Source organism: Bubalus bubalis, chromosome 3 (genome assembly GCF_019923935.1).
Source record: "Bubalus bubalis isolate 160015118507 breed Murrah chromosome 3, NDDB_SH_1, whole genome shotgun sequence".
Classification (NCBI taxonomy): Eukaryota; Metazoa; Chordata; class Mammalia; order Artiodactyla; family Bovidae; genus Bubalus; species Bubalus bubalis.
This window is the reverse complement of record NC_059159.1, coordinates 145,513,989-145,533,630: the sequence shown is the minus strand read 5'-3', so window position 1 is coordinate 145,533,630 and position 19,642 is coordinate 145,513,989. Positions and strand designations below refer to the sequence as shown.

The window sequence follows — 19,642 nt, the reverse complement described above, 5'->3', positions numbered from 1 at the left end:
GCTATCAGTTCAGTTCAGTTGCTCAGTTGTGTCTGACTCTTTGCAACCCCATGGACTGCAGCACGCCAGGCCTCCCTGTCCATCACCAACTTTCGGAGTTTACTCAAACTCATGTGCATTAAGTCAGTGATGCCATCCAACCATCTCATCTTCTCTCGTCCCCTTCTCCTCCACCTTCAGCCTTTCCCAGCATCAGGGTATTTTCCAATGAGTCAGCTCTTCGCATCACGTGGCCAAAGTACTGGAGTTTCAGCTTCAGCATCAGTCCTTTCAGTGACTATTCAGGACTGATTTCCTTTAGGATTGACTGGTTGGATCTCCTTGCAGCCCAAGGGACTCTCAAGAGTCTTTTCCAACACCATAGTTCAAAAGCATCAATTATTCGGTGCTCAGTTTTCCTTATAGTCCAACTCTCATGTCCATACTTGACTACTGGAAAAACCATAGACTTGAATAGATGGACCTTTGTTGGCAAAGTAATGTCTCTGCTTTATTGTCTAGGTTAGTCATAACTTTTCTCCCAAGGAGTAAGCATCTTTTAATCTTAGGGCTGCAGTCACCATCTACTGTGATTTTGGAGCCCCAAAAAAGTCTACCACTGTTTCTCCATCTATTTGCCATGAAGTGATGGGACCGGATGCCACGATCTTTGTTTTCTGAATGTTGAGCTTTAAGCCAACGTTTTCACTCTCCTCTTTAACTTTCATTAAGAAGCTCTTTAGTTCTTCTTTGCTTTCTGCCATAAGGGTGGTGTCATCTGCATATCTGAGGTTGTTGACATTTCTCCCGGCAATCTTGATTCCAGCTTGCGCTTCTTCCAGCCCAGCGTTTCTCATGATGTGCTCTGCATAGAAGTTAAATAAGCAGGGTGACAATATACAACCTTGACATATTCCTTTTCCTATTTGGAACCAGTCTGTTGTTCCATGTCTGGTTCTAACTGTTGCTTCCTGACCTGCATACAGATTTCTCAAGAGGCAGGTCATGTGGTCTGGTATTCCCATCTCTTGAAGAATTTTCTAGAGTTTGTTGTGATCCACACAGTCAAAGGCTTTGGCATAGTCAATAAAGCAGAAGTAGACGTTTTTCTGGAACTCCCTTACCTTTACAATGATCCAGTGGATATTGACAGTTTGACCTCTGGTTCCTCTGCCTTTTCTAAATCCAGCTTGCACATCTGGAAGTTCACAGTTCACATGTTGTTGAAGCCTGGCTTGGAGAGTTTTGAGCATTACTTTACTAGCATGTGAGATGAGTGCAACTGAGTGGTAGTTTGAAAATTCTTTAGCAGTGCCTTTCTTTGGAATTGGAATGAAAACTGACCTTTTCCAGTCCTGTGGCCACTGCTGAGTTTTCAAAATTTGCTGGCATATTGAGTGCAGCACTTTCACAGCATCATCTTTCAGGATTTGAAATAGCGCAACTGGAATTACATCACCTCCGCTGGCTTTGTTCATAGTGATGCTTCCTAAGGCCCACTTGAGTTCACATTCCAGAATATCTGGCTCTAGGTGAATGATCATACCATCGTGCTTATCTGGGTTGTGAAGATCTTTTTTGTATAGTTCTGTGTATTCTTGCCACCTCTTCTTAAATATCTTCTGCTTCCATTAAGTCCATACCATTTCTGTACTTTATTGAGCCCATATTTGCATGAAATGTTCCCTTGCTATCTCTAGTTGTCTTGAAGAGATCTTTAGTCTTTCCTATTCTATTATTTTCCTCTCTTTCTTTGCACTGATCACTGAGGAAGTCTTTCTTATCTCTCCTTGCTATTCTTTGGAACTCTGCGTTCAAATGGGTATATCTTTCCTTTTTTCCTTTGCTTTTTGCTTCTCTTCACAGCTATTTGTAAGACCTCCTCAGAAAGCCATTTTGCTTTTTTGCATTTCTTATTTTGGGGGTTGGTCTTGGTCCCTGTCTCCTGTACAATGTCACGAACTTCCATCCATAGTTGATCAGGCACTCTGTCTACCAGATCTAGTCCCTTAAATCTATCTCTCACTTCAACTGTATAATTGTTAGGGATTTGCTTTAGATCTCACTTGAATGGTCTAGTGGTTTTCCCTACTTTCTTCAATTTAAGTCTGAATTTGGCAATAAGCAGTTCATGATCTGAGCCACAGTCAGCTCCTGGTCTTGTTTTTGCTGACTGTATAGAGCTTCTCCATCTTTGGCTGCAAAGAATAGAATCAATCTGATTTTGGTTTTGACCATCTGATTATGTCCATGTGTAGAGTCTGCTCTTGTGTTGTTGGAAGATGGTGTTTGCTATGACCAGTGCATTCTCTTGGCAAAACCGTTATTAGCTCTTGTCCTGCTTCATTCTGTACTCCAAGGCCAAATTTGCCTGTTACTCCAGGTTATTTCTTGACTCCGTACTTTTGCATTCCAGTCCCCTATAATGAAAAGGACATCTTTTTTTTGATGTTAGATCTAGAAGGTCTTGTAGGTCTTCAAAGAACCATTCAACTTCAGCTTCTTCAGCACTACTGGTCAGGGTATAGACTTGGATTACTGTGATATTGAATGGTTTGCCTTGGAAATGAACAGGGATCATTCTGTTGTTTTGTGATTGCATCCAAGTATTGCATTTAGGACTGCTGTTGACTATGATGGCTACTCCATTTCTTCTAATGGACTCTTGCCCACAGTAGTAGATATAATGGTCATCTGAGTTAAATTCACCCATTCCAGTCCATTTTAATTCGCTGATTCCTGAATGTTGACGTTCACGCTTGCTATCTCCTGTTTGACCACTTCCAATTTGCCTTGATTCATGGAGCTAACATTCCAGGTTCCTATGCAATATTGTTCTTTACAGCATCAGACCTTGCTTCCATCACCAGTCACACCCACAACTGGGTGTTGTTTTTGCTTTGGCTCTGTCTCTTTATTCTTTCTGGAGTTATTTCTCCACTGATCTCCAGAAGCATATTGGGCACCTACCCAATATGGGGTAGTTCATCTTTCAGTGTCCTATCTTTTTGCCTTTTCATACTGTTCATGAGGTTCTCAAGGCAAGAATACTGAAGTGATTTACCATTCCCTTCTCCAGTGGACTACATTTTGTCAGAACTCTCCACCATGACCCATCCATCTTGGGTGGCCCTACATGGGATGGCTCATAGTTTCATTGAGTTAGACAAGGCTGTGGTCCATGTGATTAGATTGGTTAGTTTTCTGTGACTGTGGTTTTGAGTCTTTCTGCCCTCTGATGGAACATGATACGAGGTTTATGGAAGCTTTGGGGTGGGAGAGACTGACTGAAAGGGAAGCTGGGTCTTGTTCTGATTGGCTGGGCCATGTTCAGTAAATTGTTAACCCAGTTTTCTGTTGATGGAGGAGCTGGGTTTTCTCTGGTGGAGCTGTGTTCCCTCCTTGCTATTTATGTGAAATCAAACTGGTGGAGGTAATGCAGATAATGGTGACCTCCCTCAAAAGATCCCATGCATGTATGGCAACCCACTCCAGTACTTTTGCCTGGAAAATCCCATGGACGGAGGAGCCTGGTAGGCTGCAGTCCATGGGGTCGCTAAGAGTTGGGCACGACTGAGCGACTTCAGTTTCACTTTTAACTTTCATGCATTGGAGAAGGAAATGGCAACCCACTCCAGTGTTCTTGCCTGGAGAATCCCAGGGACAGAGGAGCCTAGTGGGCTGCCATCTATGGGATTGCACAGAGTCGGACACGACTGAAGTGTCTTAGCAGCAGCATGTACTGCTACACTCAGTGCCCCCAACCCTGCAGCAGGCCACCACCGACCCAGGCCTCTACTGGAGACTCCTGGACACCCACAAGCAAGCCCGGGATATATTACTGGCTATACTAAGCAGTTATACACTGAGGGACTCTCAATTTGTCAAGGCTCCAATCCTGAAATCAACTGTCCTTTGCATGGCTTTGGATTCCCTTTGGTTTTTAATCAACATACCCAAAGGGTGCTGGGGAGACTCAAAATACATAAGAAAGCAGACTAATAGGCAAATAATTTTGTTTTCAATACAAGAAACATTAAGATGCAATACTTACAAAGCTGGTTGTCAGGCATTTTCTTCCTTTCTTGTTATATCTCTCTGTATGTTTGTTTACCATTATTTCTGCAGTACAATTCATGAGAATTCTGCGTGGCAGTCAAGGAGAAAGGAAAGGTTTTTGTGAACTGCATTGACCTCTAATGCTTCAGCTCCTCTCAGACTGTTCTGTGGCCTCTGTATTTCCCTGCGATATAGGAGGGTCTCTTCAGATAGGCAGGTCAAGAATTTTAGTGAGGAGCATAATTATCCAGAATGTGTGTTAAAATAGGCTTCCCAGGTGGTGGTAGTGGTGAACAATCAGCCTGCCAATGCAAGAGATGCAAGAGACACAGGTTCCATCCCAGGGTAGGAAAGATCCCCTTAAGGAGGTAATGGTAACCCACTCCAGTATTCCTCTGCCTGAAAAATCCCATGAACAGAGGAGCCTAGCAGACTACAGTCCATGGGGTCGCAAAGAGTTGCACAGACCTGAAAACATTCCACAGGGAGATTTTTGTGACCCATATCAGAGATTTAGCAAGCCTAGTCTTTGCTCCAGGACTCTGCATATTTGCAGACTCCAAGGTGCTTTGGTGCAGGTCTCCATTACACCAAAAAAAAAAAAAAGTACTGCCTTAATGCCTAGGCTTGCTTTCCTTAATATCGCCTAGTAAAGCAGCCTTGACAATGAGCACTCACGGCTCCACACCGTAACTGAGGCCCTGGCGTTGCATTTGGTTTACCCGTGGGGAAATGCACATCTGTTCCGTGTAGTGAGGTGAACACCGATGAAGGCAAACATCTTGCGTAACAACGCCCTGTCAAGATGCACAACATGTTTCCTGTGTGCCTCTCCCAATCAGTCTCCGTTCTATAAAACGGTCGCGTCCTCCACCATTGCCCTAGCTGCGTGTAAAACGCAAGGTATAGCGGTCACGCCCGGGACTATACTGCAAGCTTCCCAGTGCACACCTAGGAAAGGCCGGTGGGCGTGATTGGTGCCCCACGTTGCCAATCCGCGCCCGGCTTGTTGATGGGTGTCAAATGCCGGGCTCTGATTGGCCGTAGCAAAGCAGGGCTCTTCCTCTTAGCCTCACGCTGTGTGGACATTGCATCACCCGGCCAAGACATAGACTCGTTTCTTTCCGAGCTACGCCGTCCTGCAGGCCGCTAAGGTACGCTCGGTCCTGCTCGTGGGGCCCCTCAGGTACTCCCTGTCTTGCCCGCGGGGCTCCTCAGGTCATCTTGTCCTGTCCACGGGCCCCTCAGATACGCCCCTTCCTGCCCTTGGGGACCCGTGGTCCCCTCTGGTTCACAAGAATTTTTTTTAATGTTTATTGGGGGCCATGGGTTAGTACGTGCATATCCGTTTCCAAGGAAAAGATTGGGAGACGGTCTAAATGGGGCGAAAGAATCCAACCAGATACCAATCCTGGCTCAGCGGTTCGACCGAGCGTTACAAACCTTGCAAGTTACTCAGCTTCAGCCTGGGATCCTGGTAACTAACACTTGCGCTGTTGAGTGATTCAGAGAATTTGGTGTGATCAAGCTCACTGGAGAAGTTCAGAAGGTGGATGAAATTACTGGAAAGTCTAGGTATTCATAAGAACAAATCAAGTCTTAGGTTCCCATAATGAGCATGTATTGCTGGGTGTCTGGGGTATTGCTGGTAAGTAAGCGCGGCGTCTCCCGTCTAACAGTCTTTAATACAATAATTCAAGGGCCCAGATGAGGACCAGTTCTTCGGTGGGAGAAGAAGGCTTCTCAGGAACTGCAGTGGATTTGGCCCTGAAAATGAATAGTAACTGGAGGAGTAGGTGCAGAGGACTGTAGTATAATGTATAGCAGGATTTTACGTTGTGTGTGATTCAGGAGATGAGGAATTGCTGTATTCACTGTAGCTTCGTGTGAGGAACAAGTGGGAGACGATGCTTAACTTCCAGCCTTATGAATTTATGATTTTCTTCTTTAGTGAAGTGGTGTTTGAAATGAATACATGAAGGAAGATGAGGTTTCTTTTTTAGGTGGGACAGTATTAGTTTTTGCATTCATTCAGGAGTTGCTGAGAAGAAAGGCAGGATGAAGCTAGAGGCAAAGCAGTTGATTTAGGGATTTTAGTAAATAAGATGAGCTTTTAAAAATTATCGGTAAAATAGTGGACAAAATATCCTTTTCATAAGTGATTATTAAAGAGTGAATTATAGGGAACAGGAGGCAGCTCTATGTAGATTGCACTCTAATTATTTTTGGAAAGATGATTTAGTGACTGGGCAAAAGCAGTAAGAGTAGCATTTGTGAACAAAGAAGTAGTAATAGTTTCCATAGATGGCAAGTGATTGCTGTGATTTAGCATTGCGAGTATTTACAACTTTTATTTTACAGATGATGGAATTGAAGTTTAAAGGTTGAATAACTTTTCCTATAAGCCACATACTAAGTTGTGGCACCAAAACCATCACATTCCAAAGCCAACCCTCTTAATCATTCTTGCCAAGAGAAGCCCATGGAGTGGGATAGATTGGAAAATCAATTGGGAGGAGTATCACTAAGGATGCTGACAAAGGGATTCATTTAAATATTTTTGAGCACCTATGCTGTGTAAGCACACAGTAAGACATAAAATAGTAAGAGGTTAGTGAAATGCTTTTGCCAGCAACAAGTTTACAGTTGAATTGGAGAGACATGCAATATAAGTAAACCTTGATGTGTAGGAGAGGAACAGATTCTGGGGACAGGGGATATTTAATTTTGAAAAAGGTGGATTGGTAAATTCCCATAGAGCAGAGTACATTTATGCTAAGTAGTGCTAGAGTATTTAAGAGAAAGGGCCTGAAACTGGAAAGCAGTTATGTCAGCCAAAAGTTTTGTTTCTCAGCAGTATCTAAGAATGTGATATAATTTGGAGCTCGAGTTTTGTAAGAGTAAAGAAAAGGTCAGGAGCAGGAATTGTAGGTAAGATCATGGTGCCCCAGTGAAAAGCCTGAACAGAAACCACTGGGAGTAAGGAACCACTGGATTTTTTTTCTTTTTCAATACAGAAATGGTACTTCCAGAACTTTTCCATTAGGAAGGTGGTGTGCAGGATATATAGTATTTGTTTTTCTCTTGTCATGTCCGACTCTTTGTGACTTCATGGACTGTAGCTTGCCAGGCTCCTCTGTCCATGGAATTCTCCAAGCAAGAGTACTGGAGTGGGTAGCCATTCCCTCCTCCAGGGGATCTTCCCTACCCAGGGATCAAACCTGGGTCTCCCATATTGCAGACAGATTCTTTACTTTCTGAGCCACCAGGGAAACTTGATAAAGTTAATGACATACTCAAAAATAACCAAAACAGTAATATGAAGTAAATAAAAATCTGTTCCTTCACACTTTCCCCATCATATCCTATTCTCTGGTGGTAGCCATTGTTAAGTTTGGTGGGTAGCCTTCTAAATTAAGTACAAAATTGCTTAAACATAAACTTAGTATATATATGTATATTTTCTAATCACTTGAAAATAATATTTTGTATATAGTATAAATTACTATCAGCAACTGTGACTCACTGTTTTTCAGCATGTTTAAGTAATATGTATGCTTACATATTTTGGTTTATTATTTTTACTGCCTGCATGGTATTGATGTACCATAATTTATTTTAGGCTATTACCTATTCATGGATATTTAAATTGTTTTCAGATATTTGTCTATAGAAGTACTTCAGTTGATATCTTTGTACATATTTTATACATTTGCGTAAGTATATCTCTGGCTTGCTGCTGCTGCTGCTTAGTCGCTTCAGTCGTGTCTGACTCTGCGACCCCATAGACGGCAGCCCATCAGGCTCCTCTGTCCCTGGGCTTCTCCAGGCCAGAATACTGGAGTGGGCTGCCATTTCCTTCTCCAATGCATGCCTCTCTGGCTTATATGTTAATAAGATATAAGTTGTTTTTAAAAAAGACTGGAGATGGACCCACCATTGGGGTTAAATTTGACTTAATGTAACAGGTTATGAAGATCTGGGAATGAGGACGACTGAATAGAGAAATAGACTTAGAAGTCAGACCCATGTAACTTGGTGATCTTTTGGATGTGGGGATCATCTGGTTGTATTAAAGGTGACTCAGAAATTTCAGGTAATGGAAAGAAATAGTGGAACTACTAGAACATGATATTAAAAATGGGAGCAAGTGTGGTAAAGAAGATCATGAGATTTATTTTTAAATTTTTTTGGTGGGCTTTTCCAAGATATGTTGAGGAAAACACAAGTAAAGGCCAAGGAGGGTATCTAGAAATTGCTGAATAGGATGTTGAGGCTAAAGAGGTCAGGAGTCATGGAATAGGGAAGATAGTGGAGACCTTGAATTATAGTTGAAAGGAAGAAGAGGAGATTGCTTTCCTGAGCATGACCTGGTAAGGTTAATCCCCCTCCTCTTTCTGCTCCCACTTTCACCCACAAGCCCTGTGGTTACTGGATGCTGTTGTGCAGGTACAGCTCTCCAGTGGATATGAGGGGCTAGAGCAATCCTGTGATATATGCATGGGGGCTGTTTCTCCTCAGCAGCTGCCATAGCCCGGTCACTGATACATGACACTTCCTGGAATCATATCAGATCAGATCAGTCGCTCAGTCATGTCCAACTCTTTGCGACCCCATGAATCGCAGCACGCCAGGCCTCCCTGTCTATCACCAACTCCTGGAGTTCACTCAGACTCACGTCCATCGAGTCAGTGATGCCATCCAGCCATCTCATCCTCTGTCGTCCCCTTCTCCTCCTGCCCCCAATCCCTCCCAGCATCAGAGTCTTTTCCAATGAGTCAACTCTTCCCATGAGGTGGCCAAAGTACTGGAGTTTCAGCTTCAGCATCATTCCTTCCAAAGAAATCTCAAGGCTGATCTCCTTCAGAATGGACTGGTTGGATCTCCTTGCAGTCCAAGGGACTCTCAAGAGTCTTCTCCAACACCACAGGTCAAAAGCATCAATTCTTCGGCGCTCAGCCTTCTTCACAGTCCAACTCTCACATCCATACATGACCACAGGAAAAACCGTAGCCTTGACTAGACGAACCTTTGTTGGCAAAGTAATGTCTCTGCTTTTGAATATGCTATCTAGGTTGGTCATAACCTTCCTTCCAAGGAGTAAGTGTCTTTTAATTTCATGGCTGCAGTCACCATCTGCAGTGATTTTGGAGCCCAGAAAAATAAAGTCTGACACTGTTTCCACTGTTTCCCCATCTATTTCCCATGAAGTGATGGGACCGGATGCCATGATCTTCGTTTTCTGAATGTTGAGCTTGAAGCCAACTTTTTCACTCTCCACTTTCACTTTCATCAAGAGGCTTTTTAGTTCCTCGAATAGTCAGCGCCATTACATGGGGTCTTTGTATTTGGCCTAATAATGCAGTGGTTCTTAATCTCTGGAGATGTAGAGCCTCACTGGAAATTTTATAAAACTCTAAAGCCATCTTCACAGAAAGCTTAACTCTCCTTTTCTTTAAAAAAAAAAAAAAAAAAAAAAGGAAAAATGTTCAGATAAATAAAATAACAGAACAGTTTAAGAGAAGGACTTAAATTTTGATGTGCATTCTGATCCCCTCAGATCTTGTTAAAATGTAGATTTGGACTCCTTAATTTGAGGAAGGGCTGATGAGTCTACTCCAGTCAACTTTTATAGATGCTGGAATAATAGGACCAGCCTTGACGAGCATTAAGAGTGACAGACATAAATGTGTTGATATCTGACGATCTGTTAGTCTTCAGATATAACCTCTTTAAGTTTAAACTGGCCTCTAATAAGGTTGTCACTGATCCAATAGGACTCCTACTACATCAGTAAACGCACAGACTTGAACGCCTGTCTCCATCCTTGAAAGTCTGTGAGTTATGACAAGAGCTGAAGATCCAAAATGCCTTTCAACTTTCGTTTAATAATATTTAATGGCACACTCTGGGGCTTCCCAGGTAGCACTAGTAGTAAGTATGTATCCTGCCTGCCAATGCAGGATACATAAGAGATGCAGGTTCAATTTCTGGGTTGGTAAGATCCTCTGGAGGAGGGCATGACAGCCCACTCCAGTATTCTTGCCTGGAGAATCCCATGGACAGAGGAGGCTGGCAGGCTACAGTCCATAGGGTTGCACAGAGTTGGGGATGACTAAGGCGACTTAGCACACACACACGCATGCAAATGGCTTACTCTAATCAGAAAATGGATAGTAGAGTTAAATGGCACACATGTTCTTCCTTATTTTTTTCCTGTATAAAACTCAAAGGCACTCTCACATGTCAAAAATGAATGACAGAGGGACAAAAGGAGAAATACTGCTTGTAACAAACTTTAAAAACAACTTTTTCTAATGTTAAAAATATTAATTAAACAGATCGCTCATTTCCGTGTGTGACTCAGATTTCTGTGGCATAAATCTCATTTTCTACAGATTTTCACTTATGTGCAAAATCAATATCCTTTTGACTTTTTAATCCCTTGTCTTGGCTGCCAGGAAGCTCACAGTCATATCTTGAATCAGTGTTGGTAATTTAGACCAAGGATCTGCATGATTTAAATTTTCCCTGGTCTTGAATTTCCATATAATTTTAATTTGATTCCCTAATTTTATTTTTAATCTGTTTGTGTATTTGCCATTTCGTGATCAGTCCTTTAGTTAGTCTCTTCACATTCTCTGTCAAATAAAATAGAATAAAAATGAGTTAACATAGTGAAGACTGTATCTTTGAAATTCCATAATTTCTACCATTGCTTTATATACGTAGCTTTTTTTTTTTTTTTATTAAAAAAATTTTTTTTTATGGCATAGTTCAGTTATGGTGCTTAGGCTTTGATTTTTCAGAATTGGTTGAAGTATGTCAATCTCTGAGCTTCTAGAGTCAATTATCTCAGATTGTTATTTGAGTTCTTAAGGTTTTCTGCCTTCTCTGTTTTCTCATTATTAGCGTTCCTATCCCATTGTAATCTGATGTTGGCTTGGAAATCTGATCACCAACCTTATTAAAATTATAAAGTGAGAATAAATAGGCTTTGAGGAAAAATGGACTCAAGGATGCTCAGTAGATAGTTAAACCACTAGATAGTTAAACCCAGACTGATCAGGTATTTCTGAATGAGGTTGTTAACTTCTGAAAAAGACACTAAGACCTCTCAGTAGGCACTAAATCAGAGAGGCATAGGGTTTGTCCTTTACAAAATTCATGAGTAAGTAGCACAATTGATAAAATGTAAAATTAAAATAATCTTGGAATTATTTGAATGTAATTCTTATTTTTTAGCTTGAACATTTTTTAAGGTTTTGCCTGTTTTCCTCAGATCAGGTTGATTCAACAAAAGTGAATGTAGGTAAGAATTTTTACCTACTTTGAGATTTATTTTTCCAGATTATTAATGAATTTTTAGTATCATTACAATTGGCAGGGTTTTCTTTTCTTTTAAGAAATGTGTGGTCTGTGATTACTAAATGTTATACTGTAGCTGAAGAATAAATGAGTATGAATTGGACATAAATTTTGAAATTTAAAAGTACCATATGTTTTTACTTCATACCATATACAAAAATAACTCAAGATGGATCAGTGACCTAACCGTACGAGCTAAAACATCACAACCTTGTTGTCGGTAGTGATTTCTTAGATACGACACTAAAAGTTCAAGTAACAAAACCAGTAAATAAACTGAACTTCACCAAAATTAAAAGTGTTTGTGCTTCAAAGAATAGACCATGAAGAAAATAAGAAACAAGCTGTGGAATGGGAAAATTTTGTTTGCAAATCCTGTAACTGATAAGGGGCTTGTATCTAGACTGTATAAAGAAGTCTTACAATTTAGCAGTAAAAAGACAGCCCAGTTAAACAGTAGGCAAAAGATGAGTAGACATTTTTCCAAAGAAGGTATAAAATGACCAATAAGCTCGGCATCACTAATCATTAGGGAAATGGAAATCAAAAGCACAGTGAGATAGTACTTTATACCACCTAGGATTTCATATAATCCAAAGATGGACAATAAGGAGTGAGGATGTAGAGAAACTGGAATCTTATTCTCTGCTAGGAGAATGTAAAATGACACAGCAGCTTTGGAACACATTTTGGCAGTTTCTCAAAAAGTTGAACACAGTTACCATAACCCAGCAGTTTTACTCCTAGGTATTTACCTAAGAGCTGAAAACTTATGTCCACATAAAAGCTGCCCTGTCCAAAAGTGAAAACAATGCCAATGTCCATGAACTGAGGAATTAATAAAGAAAAAGTGTCATATCTGTAAAATGAATTATTATTCAGCCATAAATGAAAAATGAAGTACGAGTACGTGTTACAACATGGATGAACCTCAAAAACATAATTCTAAGTAAAAGAAGCCAGACCCAGTAGTCTGTATATACGTAATTTCATTTATGTGACATGTCCAAAATAGGAAGATCTAGAAAGGAGGCAGAACATTCACCAGAAGTCTAGTGAAGAAGAGGATGGAGAATGACTGCTAATGTTTGCATTTTTTTTTGGAAGGCTGAAGAGGGAATAGTGATGAAAATGTTTTGAAATTAGAGAGTGGTGGTGGTTGCACAGTCTTGTGTATATACTTTAAAAAGAAAAAGGCAAAAGTGAATTGTACACTTTAAAAGGGTGAACTTTATGGTTTGTGAACTTTACCTTTAAAAAGTTTAAAGTACCATGTAGTATCATGGCTAGTGATAGGAACATTCATTTTAATGTATGGTACTCTGTTATTCCTAGACTTCTCCTTTGAGAATAAAAAATTTGATTTCTCTTGCAGTGACAAAAATGGTTCAACAAGTTCCAGAAAACATCAATTTTCCTGCTGAAGAAGAGAAAATCTTGCAGTTTTGGTCTGACTTTAATTGTTTCCAGGAATGCTTAAAGCAATCAAAACATAGGCCAAAGTATGTGAATTTCTTTGGTAAAGGTATAGTCTAAAAATAATCATTTCTCAGAATCTCCTACCTCTTTATATATCTCAGTAGTAGATATATGTTGAATGAATGAGTTCTTAATTACTAGAGGTAGATTTAGTTTCTTAAAGAGGTCTTCCAAATAGTTTATATGTCAAGTCTCTTCCTTTCCACTTTTCTTATTATTACCATTCTCATTTAAGCATTTAGACAAGCAGAGTGTAGTAGCTTCCTATTGGGGTTCTTCCTACCTCTAGTCTTCATTCACCTAAAAACCAGTCTTTTCTTTAATTACTGTTTTCATCATGTGTCTCTTCTGCTCAGAAAACCTTATAATAGCTGTTTTTGGGCCTATTTTACAGATAATCTAACTTAGGATCAGGATGAATAACTTCCTTTAGATCATAGAACTAATAAATGAAGAATGGATGGTCTAATGCAAGTCTCTCCAAATGGTCATAATTAGCCTTTTTGAATGCAAGGCCTCCGGTAGATATCTAATCAGTTACGTCTGAGTTTCCTAGCCTTGCAGCTTTTCTTTTCCCCCAAGACTCTACTGTTACAGTTGCGGTCTATAGTAAAATGCTGTCTTAGTTTTTGCTGTCTATTTTAAAGTAACAACAAATTTTTCTTACCTTTTAGATTTACCTTCTATGATGGGCCTCCTTTTGCAACTGGACTGCCTCACTATGGACATATACTTGCAGGGACAATTAAAGATATAGTTACAAGATATGCTCACCAGAGTGGGTTTCACGTTGACAGAAGATTTGGTTGGGATTGTCATGGTTTACCTGTGGTATGTTTGAGTTATCAGCCATATTATGTTCTGATATTTTAAAATAAGCATTATATTTCAATATATAATATGTTAAAATATGAATTTTTACTATAATCAGATATTCTTCAACTTTATTTCTATAATATTATGTACAGTTTATTTTCTCTATAGATTTTCTGAGAACTAATTTTTTTAAATCCCTTTTATTTTCTAGCTTTGTTGAATTGCATTTATGTCATAGGGCAGGGATGTTAACAATCTTAATGCAAATTTTCAGGAATATGAAATTGATAAGACCCTGGGAATCAGAGGACCAGAGGATGTAGCCAAATTGGGGATTGCAGAGTATAACAGTCAGTGCCGAGCAATTGTGATGCGATACTCTACTGAATGGAAGGTATAGTTTGTTGTTTTAAGTAGAATTTTTTTAAAAAGCTAGTTTTTTAAAGGGGAGTTGAAATACTTTATGATCATTTGTGCTTTTTATGACATGCACCCAAAGTTGACTGTCCTCTTTAAAAGACTGTTTAGCTTCCATCTTCAACTTCATTACCTAAACTGTTAAGCTGAACCCTCTCTTTTCTGATTTCTATGTTCCTGATTGATCTTCCAAATTTAATCTCCTACCTACCCACAGTGTATGACAGGAATCATGCTGTCCTAGTAAACAGATTAACTAGAATGTTGCAATTTTAAAATTCAGATGTTAAAAATAATTCACATTTGGACTCATGGTTGTTATATTAGCTTGATTCCCATCTTGCCCACTGCTTTTCTAGTCATAGAGCTCCCACAGCTGATGCATTTACGTATAATAACTGTCAAGTCTGGCAGAGCTCTTATTTTCTCTTAATTCTGATGGGCTTAGAAACAAAGGTCTTTAACTTCCCCTTTCTTCCCTGCCTCTTGGATTGTTGTACAACTCTACAGATACCTGTATGGGCTTCCCTGGTGGCTCAGAGGTTAAAGCATCTGCCTGGAATGCGGGAGACCCGGGTTTGATCCCTGGGTCGGGAAGATCCCCTGGAGAAGGAAATGGCAACCCACTCCAGTATTCTTGCCTGGAGAATCCCGTGGAGGGAGGAGCCTGGTAGGCTACAGTCCATGGGGTCGCAAAGAGTCGGACATGACTGAGAAACTTCACTTCACTTCACCTCACCTCACAGATACCTGTACAATTCAAAAACATGTCTGGCTCTTATTTTTTTCCATCTTCATGATCTTACCACTTTTTCAAATTTGCTGTTCCTGCCAGTGGTATCAGTCTTCCAGACTTCAAATTTTAGTCATCATGACCTGTTCAAATGTCAAATTCGAGCAAACTTTTCTTAATATCTCTTATCTGCTAAGTCACTTCAGTCATGTCTGACTCTGTGCGACCCCATAGACAGCAGCCCACTAGGCTCCTCTGTCCCTGGGATTCTCCAGGCAAGAATACTGGAGTAGGTTGCCATTTCCTTCTCCAATGATGAAAGTGAAAAGTGAAAGTGAAGTCACTCAGTCGTGCCCGACTCTTAGTGACCCCATGGACTGCGGCCTACCAAGCTCCTCCATCCATGGGATTTTCCAGGCAAAAGTACTGGAGTGGGTTGCCATTGCCTTCTCCAATCTCTTATCTAGACATTTCTTTTCATTCGTACAGCCTAGTCTTTCAGCCACCATTGTCTTCATTTCTGTAACAATCTAATAATTGGTCTCTTTCTCATGTTCTTTCCACTTAGCTTGCCAAGTTATTTCTCTCAAGACTATTTATTGTGCTCTTTCTGCTCAAAACTTATTTTTATTGTTTAATGAAATTTGATTTCACCAACCTAAAAATCAAAGCTCCTTAATTTTCTCCTAACCTAACTTTCTGAATCTACGTTTATTGCCTGGTCACTAATAGGGGAAAGTCCTGATGATTATAATATACATGTGGGCTTTTTTCCCCCCCCAAAAATAGTATAAAGAGCCTCTGTACCAATCACCCACTTCCCAAAAGCTAACCTTTAATGACTATGGTATAACTATCAAAATCAGGAAATTAACATTGATACAATATTATACACCTATTCAGATTTAACCAGTGTCCACTAATTCTTATTTCTGATGCAAGATCCAGTCTAGGAATACAGATTTTATTTAGTTGTCATATCTCTGCAGTCTCTTTCAATCTGGGACATTCCTTCAGTCTTTTGTATTCCTGACCATGTCACTTTTAAAGAATACAGAAATTCCCTCAATGTCTGGTATTTCCTCATGATTCAGTTTGGGTTATGCTTTTTTGGCAAAAATGCCTAAGAAGTAACATCAAGCCCTCTTAGTCTGTCATACCAGAAGGCACACAGTGCTGATATGTCTCGTTGGCATTGTTAATGTTGTTCACTAAGGTGATTCTGTGAAGTTTCTCCACTGTCAAGTTTCGGGTTTTCCTTTGTAGTTAGTAAGTACCCTGTTTCTTATCATACTGTGACTCATTAATTTTAGCAGCCATTGATGATTCATGCCAGCAACAGTTAGATCTGCAGTGTTGGACATTTGGTAGCTTTGGTAGACTTTTATGAGTTGTTTACAATATAGATTTACTTGAACCATTGATTGTTCTTCCAAAATCATCATATATAATGATGATAATTGCTATGTAATAACATGTCATTGTCTAAAAACTCTAATATTCCTATTTTTTTAATATTCACATGTCTTAAGTCTACTATTACCAGACTTGGCCGATGGATTGACTTTGACAATGACTACAAAACTCTGTATCCACAATTCATGGAATCTGTTTGGTAAGTTTATTTGACGGTATAACTATAATGACTGTTGTATTATATTAGTTAGTAGAGAGATGCTCTAGTATGAATCAGCTTGTTTCATAGTTACCTGAAATCTTTAGGAATTGATTTGTTTTTTTTCTTTGTTTTTAAAGACTTAATTTTGCTATGAACCTAAAAATGCTCTAAAAAGATGAAAAAAGAGGAAGATACAGAGATTTCCCACATGCTTTGTGCCTCCACACATACAGAGCCTCCTCTATTATTAACATCCCCCACCAGAGTGGTACATTTGTTACAATTCATGAACCTGTATTGAGGGATCATAATCAACTGAAGTCCAGAGTTTCCATTAGGGTTCCCTCTTCTTGTACATTCTTTGGATTTGGACAGATAATGTGATGACATACTTCCATAATTTTGCTATCATACAGAGTATTTATATTCCCTGAAATTCTACAGTACTATTCATTCCCTCCACTCCAAAATTTATTTTTAAATTCAGTATATTTTAGAGTCTAAGAAGGTATTAATGATACTTGAATTTTTGATGTGTACTTGAATTTTTTACTGAGAGAAATTATATATGCAGTCACTGTTTCCTAACAGATTCAAAATTAATTTTGCTTCCTTTAACTGTAAATAAGAATTGTTGCAATGCCAGTTTTGATAGGTAATTTGAGCTTCCTACAGTAGTCTGAGAATCATTACATATCATTAGTTGGCAAACAATTATTATGGCTACAAAATGCCCTGTGTACATAACTCAGACCTTGAGGAAGTCCTGCTTTTGTTAAGTTGTGTATAATTACAGGTGAGTTGCAGAGATCTTTTGTAGGATTCTTTTTTTTTTTTTTGGCCCTACACTGAAGTGCTTGTGCTTCTTACTGTCTCCTGTCTCCCTGATTACATTTCTATCAGTCAAGATCTGTTGCATATGCTTGGCACATGTCCTTTGAAGAGCTAGATACCTAGGGCAGTTCTCAGACCCCCTGACTCTAATGTACCCCTGTGAGTGCATCTCCAGACCCATGTATCCAAGGGTAGAAGTTGATTAAATTGTCTGACAAGGCAGGAACTTTGGACAGGAACTTTCTTCCTATTTCGCTGACAAGCTGGAGTTCTCATGACTAGTGCATTGTAAAAAAGCAGGGTTTCTGTTAAATATCTGAAAAAGAAGGTATTCTTTATGCTCTAGATCAGCATTTAAGTATTTAGCACTTAAATGTGGTTAGTATGACTGAGAATGAGTTTCTAATTTTAATAAATTTAAATGAGCACTTGTGGCCAGTGCTACCACAGTAGACAGTGCAGCTTTACATCATACTTCTTTATTTACATTAAAACATATTTCAGTCAGGGGAAAACCATTCAAAGCCTCTTAGTATTAGAATGTTAGTTATTCCTGAGGAACATGTTGGCATATAAATAAGGCACATAAACCTAGTGTGAATATAAAAATAATAGTAGGTGATACATTTACAATGATAATGTTAATGATGATAATTTAGATTGAGCTGGTACTTTTGAGTATATATAAAGTACTTCCATATCCATTTTCCCAGATGATTCAGAAAGTCTTGTGAATTGGGGTCAGACCCTGTTGGAGGTAAAGGCAAGTGATTGTGATTTCTCTGAGATCACTCAGCGAGTTATATGGCTCTTAGGCTTGAATCTGGATCTTAATGATATCAAATCTGACAGTTCCTCTGGTCTCCTGTGAATGTACTTGAATCAGAGTATATAATTTAAAGTTTAAACTTGGGATATTTGTTACAAGACACCAGGCTTTCAGACTTTATTCAAAGTCAAGGATTACCATGAAAATTTGTGCAGTTTTTTCACAAAAATGTATTTTAGCATATGGGAGAGAATTTAATTCATTTATTGTTCCAAGTACTTAGGACTCAAACTACAAAAATGAGTTAAATAAAGGCAGAATTAAGTAAGGATTCCCACCAAGTGCATTCTTGTATCCGTCTGGGAAAGGTGACTGGTCACCACAGAACCTGGGATGACTGTTTTGTAGTGTCTTGGTGTATTTAGCATAAAGCAACATGTTTCAGTGTTTAATAAACATTCTTGACTGACTATAGGAGAGATATCTGATCCTAATCTCAATTATTTCTACTTAAGCCTTTGTAAAACTGTCCATTATAGTGAAATTTAAACAATACACCAGAAAAGTATGAAGAAAAACAAAAAACCTAAAATCCCAACTGTAAGTTAATACATTGATGGAAACCTATTTTTTTTTTTTAGCATCTCTAAAAATATAAATATGTATACTGATATGTATAGTTTTACATAATTGGTACCTCATTGTACAATATGGTGTCAATTGCCTTTCTCAGTCAACATCAAGTCATGAGCATCTTTCTGTGCCAACAGATATTAGCACTTTTAATGTCTACGTTGTTGTTGTTTAGTTGCTAAGTGGTGTCTGACTCTTTGCGACCCCATGGATTGTAGCCTGCCAGGCTCCTATGTCCATGGGATTCACCAGGCAAGAATACAGGAGTGGATTATTGTTTCCCTTTCCAGGTTTAATGTCTACATAAAATCTCATTATACTGATCTGTTATAATTTACCAGCTATTCACCAGTTGAGAGACATTGTGTTTCTACGTCTTTGCCTATCAGATACTCTGCAAACGGAAACTAGACTGGCATAAATGTTTGTATTTGGGAAAACAGGATTCTGGTGATGTAATTTTTGAAAAATTCTTTCTCTTTACTTGCCAGGTGGATCTTCAAACAACTCTATGATAAAGGCCTTGTTTATAGAGGTGTGAAAGTCATGCCCTTCTCCACTGCATGCAATACTCCACTCTCCAACTTTGAATCTCACCAGAATTACAAGGTATGTGAGATGGCATTGGACATTAAGTTATGTAATCAGAAGTTAAATGGTTGTATGATCATGGTAACTTAGTCCCAGTGTAGAACGTTAAGCCTGGGGAGTGATGTAAATGATGTATCTTAATGTGATGTGTGCATGAGTGCTCTTAGTTTTGTCTGACTCTGCGACCTCATGGACTGTGGCCTGCCAGTCTCCTCTGTTCATGGAATTTTCCAGGCAAAAATATTGGAGTGGGTTTCCATTTCCTTCTCCAGGGGATCTTCCCACTTAGGGATCAAACCCATGTCTCCTGCTTCTCCTGCATTGGCAGGCAGTTTTTTACGAACTG

The 19,642-nt window shown here is 39.3% G+C and overlaps 1 protein-coding gene and 1 non-coding gene across 4 annotated transcripts in view; both read left to right on the top strand.

The window, feature by feature from the left end:
• Positions 1-5,059: 5,059 nt before the first annotated feature.
• The window catches only part of IARS1 (isoleucyl-tRNA synthetase 1), a 76,893-nt gene continuing 62,310 nt past the window's right edge, over positions 5,060-19,642 (top strand). The window contains exons 1-6 of one of the 3 annotated variants that reach the window (XM_006063093.4): positions 5,060-5,192; positions 12,782-12,908; positions 13,560-13,716; positions 13,976-14,095; positions 16,384-16,466; positions 19,197-19,314. In XM_006063093.4, coding sequence (XP_006063155.2) covers positions 12,790-12,908; positions 13,560-13,716; positions 13,976-14,095; positions 16,384-16,466; positions 19,197-19,314 — 597 coding nt within the window. In that variant the 5' untranslated portion in view covers positions 5,060-5,192; positions 12,782-12,789. The other 2 variants (XM_025282056.3, XM_044940283.2) reach the window with 2 other exon arrangements.
• On the top strand, positions 8,458-8,590 carry LOC112584161. The gene has a single exon (XR_003108504.3). It is a non-coding gene; the product is annotated as a small nucleolar RNA SNORA84 (small nucleolar RNA).